Genomic DNA, 15,563 nt, shown 5'->3' with positions numbered 1-15,563 from the left:
GTGACACTACCAGAAATATTCTATTCTTCTAATTGGTTGACCAGTAACATCACAGAAAGAACACAATACGCAGACTCAAACAATCGGTGTCTTCTTTGATTACATACGTGGCGCGCCAAATACGCATGCGTCAACCTCGGCTCGCATCTTTGTTAACAAAAGAATCAATTATCGCTGGCTTATATGCCGGGAAAAGAAATGTCGATGAGCGGCAAAGCAAAATGGGGGTGAATTTACACTTGGTTATAACATAGCAGGAAAATACAATAATTTTTGCTAAAGGCTGCTCTCCAAGGTAAGATTTAGATCTGTTTTAATCAAGTATATTTCTTAGTTGTTTTAAACTAAATGATAGGAAATTCTTACTCCTGGGTGGCATACAAACCGACCAATTAATCTTAGCGTCAAGACTAAGGACAAGATAGTTTCACATTAAATTGAAAAACTTAAGTTAATTAAGGAAATATGAGAAATTTTAAAGAGTCTTAAAAGTCAATTTCGAATCAATATGTCTTCATGGCATTTTAATCGTCATGAAATAAGCCTTTACTATAACCACCCCCGGAGCTAAAAACAACTCATTGGCAAGCAATACTCGAGTTAACTAGTATAATGGCTTTATACTAGCTGACGGACTTGGAGTATCCGTAGTAGCGATTTGTGGCTAGGTTGTCAAAAAATTGAAATCTCTCCTGGTACCCTTCCAAAAGGTAAACTGACTCTCTTAAAATACAACAGGTTGGGCAAACTTTAAATTAATCAATATAGCACCATTCAAGAAAACTGGTAGTGAGAGAACCCCAACGGGACGGCTTCAGAAATTACAACTTTAACAAAATTATTTCCCTGTTTATTTTATGTACCCTTGGGATACTAACTCACCGGAAAGGCATCTTTGCAACGATTCAACGAGAACTGATGAGGCCATTTTCTTTTTAGAAACAAGAAGAGGGCACCGACGAGGAAAAAGGCGCAAGTGATAACATCGCCGCCATTTTTCTCGACCGTGGAGAAGCAACGGCCCGTAAGGACAAAAGCAACTAGCAATGGATTTTCAAATTTGGAGAAATGTTCTCGCCTTACTTTACTTTTTACAAACCCTTACAGCCTCTGACGGTAAGATAAACAGTGGTTTGGTGATATAAAAACCTTGATTGCTACAAAGTTATGCTATAGTTTGGCTTATTCATGATGAAATCAGCGCTTTGATCCTGAAGGAATGATTGAAATCTCGATTATATTATTTTACAAACGGGGGAAAATTTGTTCGAGTTATTTAAGCTACAAAGGAGACGATTGAGCGCATAAGGAGTTGAGCTGTCGGCTCTCTTATGCGTTCAACTACCTTGACGCAAATTTTTACAAGAAAATTCAAATTTGAGTATTTATTATCCCATAACATGGAGAAACTGCATGCTCAAACCATCTTTTCCTCTACATATAAAAACTTAGTCACTTTCTAGTCAGCTATTTAAAAAATTTTTGACATCTTTTTGCTTTCCCGCCGATTCTTAAATATTTTATGAAAAAATACTTTAAAGACAAAAAAGAACTGGTTTGGTACAAGAAGCATATATTGCCACCAGAAAAAAAACATTTCTAAAATTTTCGAATCAAAACTCAATTAGAAAGATATCTTATTTTATAGAGATTTTGGAAATAAAGCCGTTGTGAACATTTTTGGAGGGTACGCTCATGCAGCTATTATGATCTGTATCTGTCAAAATAATGTTGTGTAAAGACGTCGACCTAGTTTATATACGTAATAAATATATGCTTGATTGCATCAGTTACTCGAGCAGTTAAGCGTAACATCAATTAGCGTCTACCTGCTTAACACTAGCTGCTTTTGACACCAAATAGCCACTGTTATGAATATGTATTATTTTAGATGTCTTTTGAATACGCCATATTTTGAAACCAAGGGAAACGTTCCAGATAATAATTAGTTTGCTCTGAATCACAACCAATTTTTGACAGAAAATGAAAAAAAAGATTGCCAGTCTTTCTTTTCAAATGATGTTTGTGAGTTTCTTTATTTGTGCCTAAGATTTTGCCTATGTTATCGAAAAAACAACAGGTTAAATTATCACTTCAGTGAATTGTTACTGTAATCAAGTAGAAAAGGTTGTGTATTTGAAGTGAGAAACAAGCAACTTGAAGTTTTAAACGGGAGAAAGTGAAAAAAATCTAACGAAATAAACAGATTGATTAATTGATGCTGCATCAATGAAACAGACAAAATTGTGTCCCTTCGATGAGCAAGGAAGTATACCCACTGTCTGGGGTGAAAAACGGTATCTATAAAAATGGCAAAAGCTTGCCTTTCCAACGGTGTATGCTATGTACTTAATCGGTGATTCCAAATTTGACTACAATACGTCTCTATCGCTTCGTCTTCTCTTTTCCGAATGTAGACCTCGCAATCGTCCCGGCTGAAGTTGTTTTATCAAAAGATGACCATTTTTACGTTGGCGGGAAGGAGGAAGTCCTTCTGAGACGGTCTCATGATATCCATTAACAAATTGCACGCTAAGATACGCGGCTCTCACTCAATAATAATAACAAAAATAATTATAATAATAGACCTTTATTTTCAAACGACAATGTTTAAAGCTGCATAGATTGAATCAAATAAAATTAATACTATTTGAGTGATTTTCAAATGAGCGTCGTAAAACCAAAACCAAAGTAATTCATTTACATTGGCCAATCAAAAAGGACGGAGACAATCTGGCAAACCAATCAAAACTTGAAGTAATTACACGTAGCCGACACAAAGCGCGGGAAAATGTGCACGCGCGAGCCACGATATACTGTCAACAATAAAGAGCCTATTTCCTCAGATTTTATCCATGAAATTGTTAGCCATGCCAATCTGGATAACCCTGTTTATTTGCGTTTTGGTTTCACTTCTGATTGGTTGAAAAAGGGGCGCGAGAACTTTGAACCCATCACTGAGTGAAGTAATGCAAAACCAAAGTAATTCGCTAATTACTTTCGACACTCAATTGAAAACCGCTCTAAATCACACATTGGTTTTTGAGGAGAGAGGAGAACCAGAGTACCCACAGTAGCGAGTCAATAAATTCAACCCACATTCGGCGCCGAGTCTGGAAATAGACGGCGATTTCACAGTTGTGTGCTTAGTTACCTGGCCTATGAATGAAAGTGAGGCTAGAGTTGACCTAGTTTTGAGAGAAACCTCACTGGTTTTCTTATGTAAATTCCAACTAATTAGCATGAGAGCAACTTCATGAACATAAGAAAAGCAGGGGGGGGGGGGGATTATCACAACAAGGTCAACCCTAGCCTCACTTTCATTTAAAGGCTAGGTAACTAAGCAGATGACTGTAAAAAGGTCTATTGAACCCGGGTCACGTTGGTGGGAGGAGAGTGTTCCCACCACCGCCCCATCCCTGAGTTGCTCCTTTGCTCCTCAAGGCTTTCCTTACTTCATAAGAGGGCTAAGATGGGTGTGTTCGATTGACCGTATTCCAGAAAAGGAATACATGGAATATAAGTTAGAAATCCTTCGTTTTTACGGAGATTCACATTAAAATTGTCAAACATCTGCTAAAATGCTATTTTAAACATATTTTTATTATCCTTGCTGCTTCGAAACGCGCCATACCTTTTTAACCATCACTCCACATATTCTTATTCCGGCAGGGTCAATCGAACGCGCTGTTAGATTTAAACTTAACTTTAAAAGATGGGAGTTTTTTCTCTTGTCCAATCAACACATGCAAGACAAAGGCCAGTTGTCAACTCCATACAGACATTTGCGGTTTAGGAAATGCTTTAAGAACTACAGTAGTTTCCAAAAAAATTGCCCACAGGAGCGGAGAACGTTTCATTCAAAGCTACGTTTCTGGCTTCATAGACAAGCGATGAACAAAGTTTATCATGGAAAATGCATTTGTTCAATTTACTTCGTCAACAGCAAGTTTTGAGAAAACGTACTAACTCGTGGAAAATAATAGCTATAGCATGCACTTTCCACGACAACATCTAAATTTAGGCATTTTGCCTCCACTACTCAACCAGACACTCGAGCTAGATGATATATGGGCGTCTGAGCCAGCTAATCCGGCATTGGAATAGGAACAAAAACATTTATACATCAACTCTATTATCAAGAGTCGGACATGAAAACCCCTAAAAACCCGCGTGAGGAAAAAACCGGAGAAAGTGTACCCCCGACCGAGGAAGTGGTGCTACCCTTAGGGTTCTGGGGTATTCTTACTGAAAAAAAACAATTTAAATAAAAGCTATCATATACAGCCTAACGAAGGCATAAAAAATTTCTTCAGCGAGATATAACAATAAACGAAACTGGACTTGTGCACTCGACGAAGGCTGACCGCATAATGCCTCACTCACTTTAATGGTCGCAAAGTAAAAACCGCGATCAGGTAGCACTGCAAGCGCATTGCCTCTCTTAACCAGGCCTCTGCTACTTGGCACCAAAATAGCAATTTCTGTTAATGCAGATTATCACACATTACGTTATGTAGCAGATGCTTTAAGCTATCTTAAAAGCTTCAGATTTGTTGTTGCTATTTTTCGGGCAGATATCAATCCAATCACATTGCATCTCACGAGAGCTGGTATGATATCTTTCCTAAATAAGCTCTAAACTAGGGTTGGATAAGCGAATGAACGCTATCAGATTGTATCGAGCCTTTTTTTTCCCAATTGACTTCGACTGATTTTGTCTCGGCAGATTCGTGGTGCAAGGATGAAAACGCATGCGCAATGTATGGGAAAGACCATTGCGACACAGATGAATGGATAACTCTTAACTGTCCAAAACTCTGTGGTTACTGTGGCAACGGTGAGTTCGATTTGTTACCAAAACTTACAGCAAGAAAGAATTAACAAGATTTTTGATTTCAGATCCGGTTTCGGTTAGCTTTTTCTGATCCTACAAGCAAGGGGTGACTGAAATGTGAAAAATCCCATTCTTATTCGTCGTAGTACGAAATGGGGTGAAGGTCTCCCATTCCTTATTTCCCCATCCATTATGTAATACCTTTTGGGGGGTTCTTTGCATAAAAATAATACAATTTATTTACTCTTGGGACTGTATCATGCTTCGGTGAGCTGGATATTCATCGTTTTAATGCAAATAACCCCCAAAATAAACTGTATTATAGACCTTATTCATAAATGGCGGTCACATTTATAATTCTTTTGTCCACGTGCAAATTAGCCTACCAAGCTTCATTTTAGAGCAAGAACTCTTTTCAAGTCATTGTATGGCATCGAGGCTTGATAGGCTAATTTGCACTTTGACAAAAGAATTATAAATTGACCTCCATTTATGAGTAAGGTATGGGTATGGTAAAAATAGGGAATAAACTTCGAATCGAATTGGCGTCCTCTTCATCCGGCCTCTCTTTACTGCGGCTGACTATACACCGTTTAGATTATTGTTGTCCATTAATGCTGGTTTCAATATCATCGCTACAATAGTTGCGATCGCTGAAAACTACAATGTAGCGATTGTTGATTTCTATATCATCGGTGTTAGCGGTGGAATGTGAATGAAGCTCGTAGGATCGGAGGGACCTGGGTCTAATGCATTCACCCAATTTAACATTTTAAGCAGCAAAAGTTCACTCTTAGCATGCCAAAGAAATTTGAGTTATCATAGGCGTCGTCGCAGACGCAAATAACTCAAACTCGTTTGCACTTTAGGGATGTATTTATTTAAAAACGAGTACGCGAGGTAAGTGAAAAAAAAAGAGTATTTATTAGGCGATGAAATAGAGAAGACGACCACTGAAATAAACGACAAATACTTACAAGACGAATGTGACGACGGACTTGAGAGACGAACTAAAATTACCATGAAAAACTTAACTCGAACAAACTAAGAACGAAAGTGAGAAACAATTGTCCAAAAATTGCAAGATACCGATATATGTGGTATTATGCAAAATTAAAAGAAACAAGTGTAAAGAATCTAAGAATACAAGGGAAACTAATGAACAAAAACCTATGACAAAGGCTAAGCAAACGAAAGAATGAACGGGAAAAACGAAAGTGATAATGAACTACAAAAAGACAGATACACAAAGGTATTATCGCATCTACATTAAGGTAATATTCTTATTTTACTCATAGTTGCATCGGCGCCCAAACCAACTGAAAGAGTGGCAGAATACATCGCACCACAACCGACAGTTAACCCCTTAGTGGGTTGGGAGCAGTCTCCTACAACAGTTCCGGACACTTCTAAATTGGTGCAAAATAGTAATTACACCTACCCCAAGGTGGAGTACCAGAGTGCCACGCCCTTCGCAGCTACTAAAGAAATCTCAAACGAGACAATTTACCCGGAAATCTCCCTTCCGATTGAAGGAGCGCCTTCTTATAACTTATATAACAAGACAGAAAACTTTGTAGAACACGTGCTTCCGGTTGCCGAAACAACCACTTCCGGTTCACAGATCGGCGTTTATGATTCGTCAACGCCTCAGGAAGCACTTCCGGTTAATGTGGGCACACTCGAGCCCACAGCAGCACCGGTTGTCGTGATGAACGCTAGTGAACTTCCGGTTGTACCTCTGGAGGAAGTGGACGTCTTAGAAATAAAAGAGACACCAGATTGGGTCGTGGAGGTACCGTCACAATCGCAACCTGCTCAGCATAACGTGGAGAATATAAAAATTTCTTTCATCGATAAAAAGAAGCCGGTTATCGAGGTAAATGAGGCTTCATTGCATCCACCGCCGGAGGGAAATACGGAAAATATTAAGATCTCGTTTATTGGGAAAAAACCATCTCCTGTGGGAAATTTGATCGTCTCACATCCACCCGACGAACAGCAAAAGATAAGGATATCATTTGAAAAGGAGAAGGAGGAAAATGTAGCTCCAACAGGGGTACCGTTGGTCGTTCACGAGGGTCCTGTTATAGTTCATAACGAACCTACAATTGAAACAGCTATTGCTCCTGCCCATGCGCACCCGACAGAGGCTCCTCCCATGCCTAGTGGCCCTGGCGTTGTCAATCCTTTCGAGGGAGGTGTGGTGGATCAGATTATCAGGAACGCGACACTGGTTCCCCCTCCACCACATCAGAATATCACTGTAGATTTTTTGCACAATGCTGCAACTACGGGATCGACAACAGAGCAGCCTCATGTGACTGTCCAACAGCATCGTGAGTAGCAATTTGATTTTGTATTGCAATTTGAATTACGACTTGCACAGCAATGCACCCGATGTGGTCACTGGTGTAGTTGCGACAGAGATTGTCCATCGAATTTTTATTGACAGTGTGAGGGCAACGACAAATTAGATAATTTAATTTATAACTACTTGCTGTGCGAACTTAAGCAGTTGAAACGAGGAAAAAAGAGCAAATCCAAGTTTGAACTGCTTGGTGTCGCAATTGACAAACACACAGATTTCTAAATAACTTAGTAGCAGTTTCACGAATCGAACAAATAGTCTAAACGGACAAACCGTCCTATGGTTTGGTCGACTAATGTGAACATAAGACGACTAATTCCGCTGGTGTTGTCCGACTCATAAATTCATAAAAAACGGCCAATGGAACGACAAAAGGGATATGTTTGAGTGCATAAACACTGGCACTAGGAGTATGGATTTGTTGGCTTACCTTTCGCGCCAACCTTCTTTTTTCCCGCCATGTTGCAAACTTCCAATAAATCATCGCTTCTATTCCAAGTTCCATTTCCCCTCGGTAGCTAGCTGGTTAATTTGTTGATTTGTTCGGCTAACGTGAATCTAGGTCGGACTTGTCTGGACAGACAAATCGTCTTCGAAAATTTGTCTTTCTTGACGCACCAATTTCAGACGAATAAATCGTCTAAAAATCAGTTGTTCTTCCTGATTTCACATCAGACGATTTGTCCGTCTTCTTGTGTGGAAACGGTCATTGTGCACCTTTTAAGGCTTTTGTACAATTGCTTAATTTAACTTTATTTTATAACTGAAATACGTTGACCTGTCATTTCTTATCCGCGGCTCCAATGTATGACTTTCATCATCTCTTCGTCAAAGTTACCCGTTACTGTTACGTTAACTTGACGTGGGCAGCGCTATTTCCCATCGGCATAGAAAACTTGTATCTAGCTATAAATCGATGACATTCCTATAATTGCCTATACTTTGTGTTCAGTTTTGAGTCGAGACAATACGATACACAATTTCACTTGCAATGGACCGATAGCGATTGGCTTACTCCATAGACTAGTAGTAGCTATCGCTAAGTGCCAACGAAACAGTCAATATAATACATAGTTTACAGATTTGTATCAGAGTTCCAAAACACCCAACGGTAGTTGCAATTTTATTATTCGAAACAAGTACTGCAACTCAACTTATCTAGTTAACAATAATACAGTAATAGAAATTGCACAATTCGTATCTCCAACAACAATGTAGATGTTAACGTGTTTTGCAATAATATGGAAAGTACTGCTGTAATTTTTGAACGGCCTTAATTTTAACAGGAATATACAATAATTAAGTTGAATAAAATCAGTGCCATGTAAAAAATCGCCAAAGCGTTTTCAGACTTTTCAGCGTGGAGCATGTAACGGGCCAGTCAAACTCTCTCGCACATGAAAGTTGTTTCACTTGTAGAATTTTTATTTTGCAAGATGCAGCCATGAATTACAAGTCAAATTGATCGTTTAATTTTGTACTTTGCAGACAACATATTTTCTTTGAAGATTAAATTCAATTGTTCGCGAATCAATGGTTACAAAACGAAAAACGAAGTGCTCTACTCGCGGGCCGAAATCCGAAATTGACAACAGCGGCCGATAAGAACTCGTACGCCGGTTTAGTTTTGAGCTCGTTCACTCAATATAGAACACGATGGTTCGAAGATAAATATTAAAGAACACTCAAAGCACGTGTACACAACACAAGGGTCAGGGAAATGGGAAAAATGTGTTTTCACTCACTTCCGAGAACAAGATCATCAATAGTCGCTCGCGTCATGCAAGTTTGTCTAATGACATCACACATCAAAACAAGCGCTTTCATTGGTCCCTACTAAAATCTCCAGAGAATCTTACATTACACTACGTAACCTTACATTACACTTTTCAAACAACGATCGAGAATTTTTCTGCCTGCTGCAATACTTCGCGCGGCATTAAAGTGCCACTACGACGAACATTTTTGGTTTTCTTTTCGAAGTTTTTCAAACGTCAATTAAGTCAATATGTTCAAAATAATACAATGCATTTAAATTTGGAACGATAGAAGCGAGATAAGACGGGAAATAGCCAGCCAAAAACCGCTAAAAATCTGTCCGCCATTACTCGGACGGCATTGGAGAAGCCTGCGATTATTTTGTAAGCGGTCTTCACGCAAGACTTGGCTCGTGACGTCATACGCGCATCGCTTCGTGGGCGTTTGACAAAGCGAACAAGTCGATCAAGGAGTAATGTATATAATAGCAACAAAAAGCAACTCGGCGATCTCTCACATCCCATAGACGGCATGGGAAATTTAGCCGCGTTTATTTTGAGCGTTGCATATATGACGTCAGACCCGTCAGGCGTTGCACATATGACGTCAGGAGGTAGTGTGGCCCAGTGGTTAGGGCGCTTGCCTTGAGATCCGGAGATCCCGGGTTCAAGACTCGCTCTGACCACTCGTTGAATTTGATCCTGGTAGTCCCTGCTTCAACTTCCCAGCCGCACTTGTAAATAGCCAACTGGTTTGCCTCCAGCCAGTTGGGATTCTTAACAGTTGTTGTTGTTCTGTTCTGTCGTTTCGTTGTGTTTCATTGGCCCTGAAAAGCCCCTATGGGGAGCGGTCAATTAAGTATGTATTGTATTATATTGTATTGTATACCCCAGGCGATCCAGCCAGACCCAACCCTTTCCTTGTTCACGGTCATTTGCCGTTCGAATAATGGCGGACAGCGAAAACCGAAAAACTACGTTACAATAATCACACTTTCCGTGGGAATTTTGAGATAAAAATTGGCATGATACCTATTTAGTACGTCTATTTTCAAAATCTAAAGAAAAAAGGGCATTCAAAATTTTCATCGAGTGGCACTTTAATAAGCTGGCTGCCTCGGAAGCCTGGCGTCTTCGCTCGGCTTGCTTGTTGGCAATTACATGATAAACTGCTTTGCATCGCTGTTTCGAAATAATTGTCGTTTTCTGACGTAATCCATACCTCTGATCGTTGGTCAAATCCCCTTCAGTTTTGCGAAGACTTCAAGAAAGTTACTACAGTGAAAACGGCAAAATGAACTTGCCAAACGGCAAAAAACTTTAGAGCCAGCAGATGCTTTTTAAACTCAAAATTCGAGTTGTTAAATTTTTTTTAAAAATAATCATTCGCAAAAAATCGAGTCATGATGTTTGATAAAGCAATATTTTTTTCAGTGATGAAAACTGCCATGATCAACTGAATAGGTATTAGGATCACAAGGTAATTTAATATTGCATTTCGTAATCACTACTGTCAACGCAAATTAATACTTGTTTATAAAGGCAAATTATCCTCGTACCAGAAACAAACTCTTCTTCTGTAAGTGCCTGTCTGCGCTTTGATTTGGCTTGAACTTCGTTAGTCTTTTAATAGTCTTTTCACTCTGACTTTCATTGTTTTTTTGCTGCGAAAACCTCTTCCCGGCGTTATATGCACGCTGTTTTCATGAGAAAGGCAGGTGGTTGCTAAAGAGATTCTTTAGCGTACCAGTTCAACGGCGCATTAATAAAAAATAATAAATGCACGACTCGTGGAAGTGTTTTGCGACCTCCACCATGTGAGTGCGGATTAAAATGGTTATGGAAAGTCTGGCCGGTAAACATGGGAAAAAGATTGGTTTTTGCTGTGATGTTCTCGTTACTTTCAAAGGCTGTCATCCAAAGTGAGCTTGTTGCTTTGTTTTTTATAATCTCTTCAAGCGTGAAACATTTTTCCATCGCGGGGATTGTGGACCATTGTACGTTTTTCCACTTGCAAAATGTATTCATTTGCATCGACAAAGGCCCTTTCACTTTTCATTGTTTTAATTTCAATTAACAATCACTCATATTATAGAAATGTTTAATTTTTTGATATGTGTACGTGCAGATATTACTAATCTTCTATTCGGAAGCTAACTTCCTTTGCTACAGCAACAAAACCGAGGTCATGTTAGATTCGAGTATGTCAAAATACCGTGAGATTTAAATTGAATGCCACACGCGATCCTTGCATGGAGTTAATAAGAGTTTAAACTCTTCTGAAACTTACGCTAATACTGTTAAGTCATTGTTTTCCGGCTATCGGGTTTAATAACGATTCCTGCACTTTTAAATTGGATGCCAGCTTTTTCTGCACGTATTTCTCTTCCACTGAACGAAATGACACGCATTTATGCTACGGGCTGCATTATGAACAACGCTGTCCTTTTAACTTCTTGCCAAATTTAATTTATGCGTGCTAGAGTTGGTCATAATCGGCTAAGTACTTTTGTTTTTGGTGATTTATTTCCACAGATTTGCTGTCTGACCACCATTGTCATTAATTTTATTAGTTGGCCTTATTGAGAGTTAGGCCAAACTGTAGTTACCAAAGTTTCCTAGGACCGCAAAGCTTGCGGGAAAATCACGAGAAAGGCGTCCTCCCGTACGGCGCAGAGGGCCTCGATAGATGGGCATCTGTCACTTACAAGTCTATATATTTGTTAAAGCATCGTTCATAATTGAGAGTGTCGTGTCAATCTCTATATCTAACGACGGGGTATGAGTTAAGATAACTGTTAAATTTACTTTGTAGCAGAATCACAAAAAATGAAACAAAATAAAATAAAAGGAGACACAGTATTTTTCTTGTTATTCAAGATTACTTTCTGATCCGAGACAATTTTTTTCTCCTCAGCTGTTGTGGTTCAAAATGCGACAGATACGTCAAACATTTATGGTGAGTACAACTTAGACGTTAAACAAAATCTTTATGTCCCGATATATACTAATGTTTAACCCTAAGTTGCATGCGAGGTTCGTATTTCCAAAGCTTCTAAAAGAATCAAAAGATCTAAAGTTGCAAAATCAATTTTAACCAGAACAATCAGTACATTGGTATAGATTTTACTTGATTTTATTTTTCGTAGAATCATGGTGTAACGACGATCCGGCTTGCGTGAATTACACAGAGGACAATTGCCACGGGGACTGGCTCAAAGTTAATTGTCCCAAGAAATGCCGAATATGTGGGAACGGTGAGTACACTGAGTTGTCATTCCATTCTCGTCACCAGAACTTCAGATCGACGGAAGGCTCTGGAAAACTCTATTTAGGAGAACATGCGCCGTGGGGTTCTTTTAGCCAAAAATTGGCTATTTGAACCTTACGGCGCTTGCTCATTCCTTGTGCTAACATGGATGCACCAATTAGAGACGCTTTTGAGTGTTCTTCACGAAAACCAATGACCAGAAACTTTGTTTCAGGGTTCCCCAGAGCTCTTCTCTCCCTCAGTCAAGAGAAGAGCTCTGGGATCGAGATTGTTGTTATTTCCGAAAGCTGAAATTGAAATCGCTCCGGGTTCGAGAGTTAAATGAGTTTAACACCTAAAAAGGCTTCAAGTTCGCCCACTTTATTAGAACATTTTTGTCTTTTTTGTTTTCCTGTTTTTAGTTAAAATTACATGCTCACCTAAAAGTCGGCGGAGATGAGGATAGTGGGGAGAAGAGGGGGTTTTTGACCTCCCAGTTCCAAGGATAAAATATAAATTTTGCAGAATAACTGATGACCTTTTACAATTTTTTCTAAAAATTTCTCAAGAACTATCTCGAGAGAAAGCTTAAAATAGGATTTCGAAGTCTTTAGGGTGCTCTAGATTTTAAATTTTCTTGACGTGGGAAACTGGCCTTAGATTTGGTGCTATGTTTCAAGCCCCTCGAAGGGCAGGGGTACTTTGCAGAACGCCTAACGCCGAATGGTTAGCTTTCAATTATGGTAGTGCATTTCTGCAGCAATTAGGTGTAAGCGCCGATTTCTAAAATGGTTAGCTTTTAGTTTTTGTCGTGTATGTGTACAGTCATTACTGTCAAATACAATTTTTATAAAGTTCGGCGTTTGGTATTCAGTGTTGATCGGCTTCTGTAAAATACCCCTGCCGCTCTTCGAATGGAAGTACGCTCCTCCATTCTCGTACCTTGTTGCCCGAAACCTTTCATATTCCTCGAATAATATTTTCACTCAATGTTATAATTGTTTTTGTCTTTCTTGCAGGCACAGAGTATGGAATGACTGCACCAAATCAACTCGCAGAAGGAAAACCATACACCGAGCTCAGTGTCACTGTACCAACAGAGGTTACAAAGTCGCTAGAAACGTCACGAAAACCTGTGGTTGTGAACATCAAAGGCGAGAACGGGAAACTCTCTTTGGCTGAAAAATCGGACAACAAGGCTCCCATGGTGGAGACCATTGTGGTTAAACTTCCCGGAAAAATTAAGGCCGAGGATGAAAACAGGGCACAGTTGAAGATAACAGGACCTGGTAAGACGCATTTGAAAGCTTCAATGGAACATGGAAGCACAGTCTTGGAGATACCAGAAGGTAGGGAGTGGGTGTGTAGGAGAACGGGTTAAAGTAATAAAATTGGAATGTGTGAATAAACCTAAACTGAACTACCTTACGTCGGGATCATGCACATATGTCGAAAACAAGATGCAAGATTAAACTAAGAAATTTATTCTTAGTTGTACAAGTCCGATTCTGTCCATTTTTTTTTCAGTTTCCAGTGAAGAAGGCTTGAGAGAGTTTAAATTAGCTAGGGAACCAAAGTATTTTCTTTAATCTAAGAACACAAGGCAGTGGCTTTCAAAATCTTAGACTAGGGAGCTTCTTGCTTTTGCGAAATGTTTTTGTTTTCAATAATTCGACCCGATTGAACTCGATTTTAGAGATATGTCGATCACCGCAAGAATTTAAAGCCCATGGGATGATATCTGCACTGTTGCAACCCAATAGACCCTCAATGGTGTCATCTTTGCTTACATTTTAGCTCCTTGGTGTAATGACAAGAAGGAATGTTCGCGCTATTCGAGAAATCAATGCAACGACGCTTGGGTGCAATTAAATTGTCCAAGGAAATGCCAATTTTGTCGCCGTAAGTATCTCTTGATAATTCATCGCATACTTCTTACTCGTAAATTTAAATTACTGCCTTAGCCTGTGAAAAATCTTTTCCGGAAGCACGGTCCATCCTTCGAATTTTATTTGTCTCGGTGGATAGCGCTATCCACTGGATAAATCACTATCCACTGGATAACTCAATTGGCTTTGCTAGCGTTCAACCGCTGGATAGCGATTTACCCGGTGGATAGCGTTATCCACCTTTTGAACAACCGACGCTTGCTCTTTTGTCCAATGATCTTAACCTGTGTGTGCGCATTACGTACCTATCACGAATTTAGTCTGAAGGGACTGGATCTCACAACAAGAAAATGGCCGACCAAACAGGCGCAAATTTTGAGTTCGACGTCGTCTTATCAATTTTCAGCTATCTGCAAAGATAATCCAGAATGTAGTCGATACTCCGTTGAAAGCTGTGAAAATGATTGGATGAAAGTCAACTGCAAGAAAAAGTGTGGCCTATGTGAGGGTAAGAAAAGTTACTTGATAAATTTGGGTTCTCGCCTTATCTTCAGAAATATACAATTGATTTGTCCCTAGGGAGAACTTTGACGTGCCTAAACTTAAGTATTAACTTTAAAAATAGTCCAAAATTTCGTGGATTATGATAATAACACAGGCGTTACTGTGAATTAACGTAACTTATGTTGCCTGGAGCGTCGGCTGTAGTTAAATGTGGATTTCACTCTTTACCTACTAATAACAATGATACACTTTTCTTAATGAAATTATTGATTTATGAAAATTAATTGATTCTTATAATAGCATAACTGCTTAAGCTTACTTGCTCAAACGTAACAAACTAACCATTCTGCTAATCCTTCATCAGCTGAAAAAGTTATCAAATGAATGGTGTGGAATTCTTAAAATAACCCAAATTAATCTTAAAATAAAAATTGGCACACTGCTAACGACTAGTCAACAGTTCTACATAATTTGTTATGTTGTGGAAGAATTGAAATGACAAGGAAACTGCAGGTTTTTTTCTTTTTCCAATGATTTATTTGCCAAAGTTTGCTGTCTGAATAACGTCTTTCGATTCTAGGATTAGAACACCGTGGAAAAGATGTTTCGCAAGGTGAGGTTTGTTTCCAAAGATTACAACACTGGTTTTTGAGAAATTACACTGGTACACACTAAAGGAGGCATTTGTTCCACACCAAGAATTGAATAAATAACAAAATTTTACATTCTTTTGCACATGGTCTTAATGTCATAGTGATGCAGCTCAAATAAGTTATGCCATCTTTAACCATACTAATATCAAATCCAAACTAATATTAACATCCAACCTTTCTAATGTCTAACTCTTCTTAATAAACTTGGAAGGTAATTATTGGACATAAAATATCTAGGTTTTGTCCTTGGTGTAGAAATTCCTTTAAAACTTATAGGGGACCTGATTATTAAGCTATAGAAA

The 15,563-nt window shown here is 39.0% G+C and overlaps 1 protein-coding gene across 2 annotated transcripts in view; it reads left to right on the top strand.

The window, feature by feature from the left end:
- Positions 1 to 1,008: 1,008 nt before the first annotated feature.
- LOC137997794 (uncharacterized) overlaps positions 1,009 to 15,563 on the top strand; it is a 74,590-nt gene continuing 60,035 nt past the window's right edge. The window contains exons 1-9 of one of the 2 annotated variants that reach the window (XM_068844045.1): positions 1,009 to 1,116; positions 4,730 to 4,840; positions 6,136 to 7,176; positions 11,883 to 11,924; positions 12,115 to 12,222; positions 13,235 to 13,564; positions 14,013 to 14,117; positions 14,511 to 14,612; positions 15,189 to 15,221. In XM_068844045.1, coding sequence (XP_068700146.1) covers positions 1,047 to 1,116; positions 4,730 to 4,840; positions 6,136 to 7,176; positions 11,883 to 11,924; positions 12,115 to 12,222; positions 13,235 to 13,564; positions 14,013 to 14,117; positions 14,511 to 14,612; positions 15,189 to 15,221 — 1,942 coding nt within the window. In that variant the 5' untranslated portion in view covers positions 1,009 to 1,046. Of the gene's footprint in view, positions 1,117 to 4,729; positions 4,841 to 6,135; positions 7,177 to 11,882; positions 11,925 to 12,114; positions 12,223 to 13,234; positions 13,565 to 14,012; positions 14,118 to 14,466; positions 14,613 to 15,188; positions 15,222 to 15,563 lie in introns of those variants that run through there. The other variant, XM_068844044.1, reaches the window with a different exon arrangement.

The sequence above is a fragment of the Montipora foliosa genome, chromosome 3 (assembly GCF_036669935.1).
Source record: "Montipora foliosa isolate CH-2021 chromosome 3, ASM3666993v2, whole genome shotgun sequence".
Classification (NCBI taxonomy): Eukaryota; Metazoa; Cnidaria; class Anthozoa; order Scleractinia; family Acroporidae; genus Montipora; species Montipora foliosa.
This window is presented reverse-complemented; position numbering and strand designations above follow the sequence as displayed.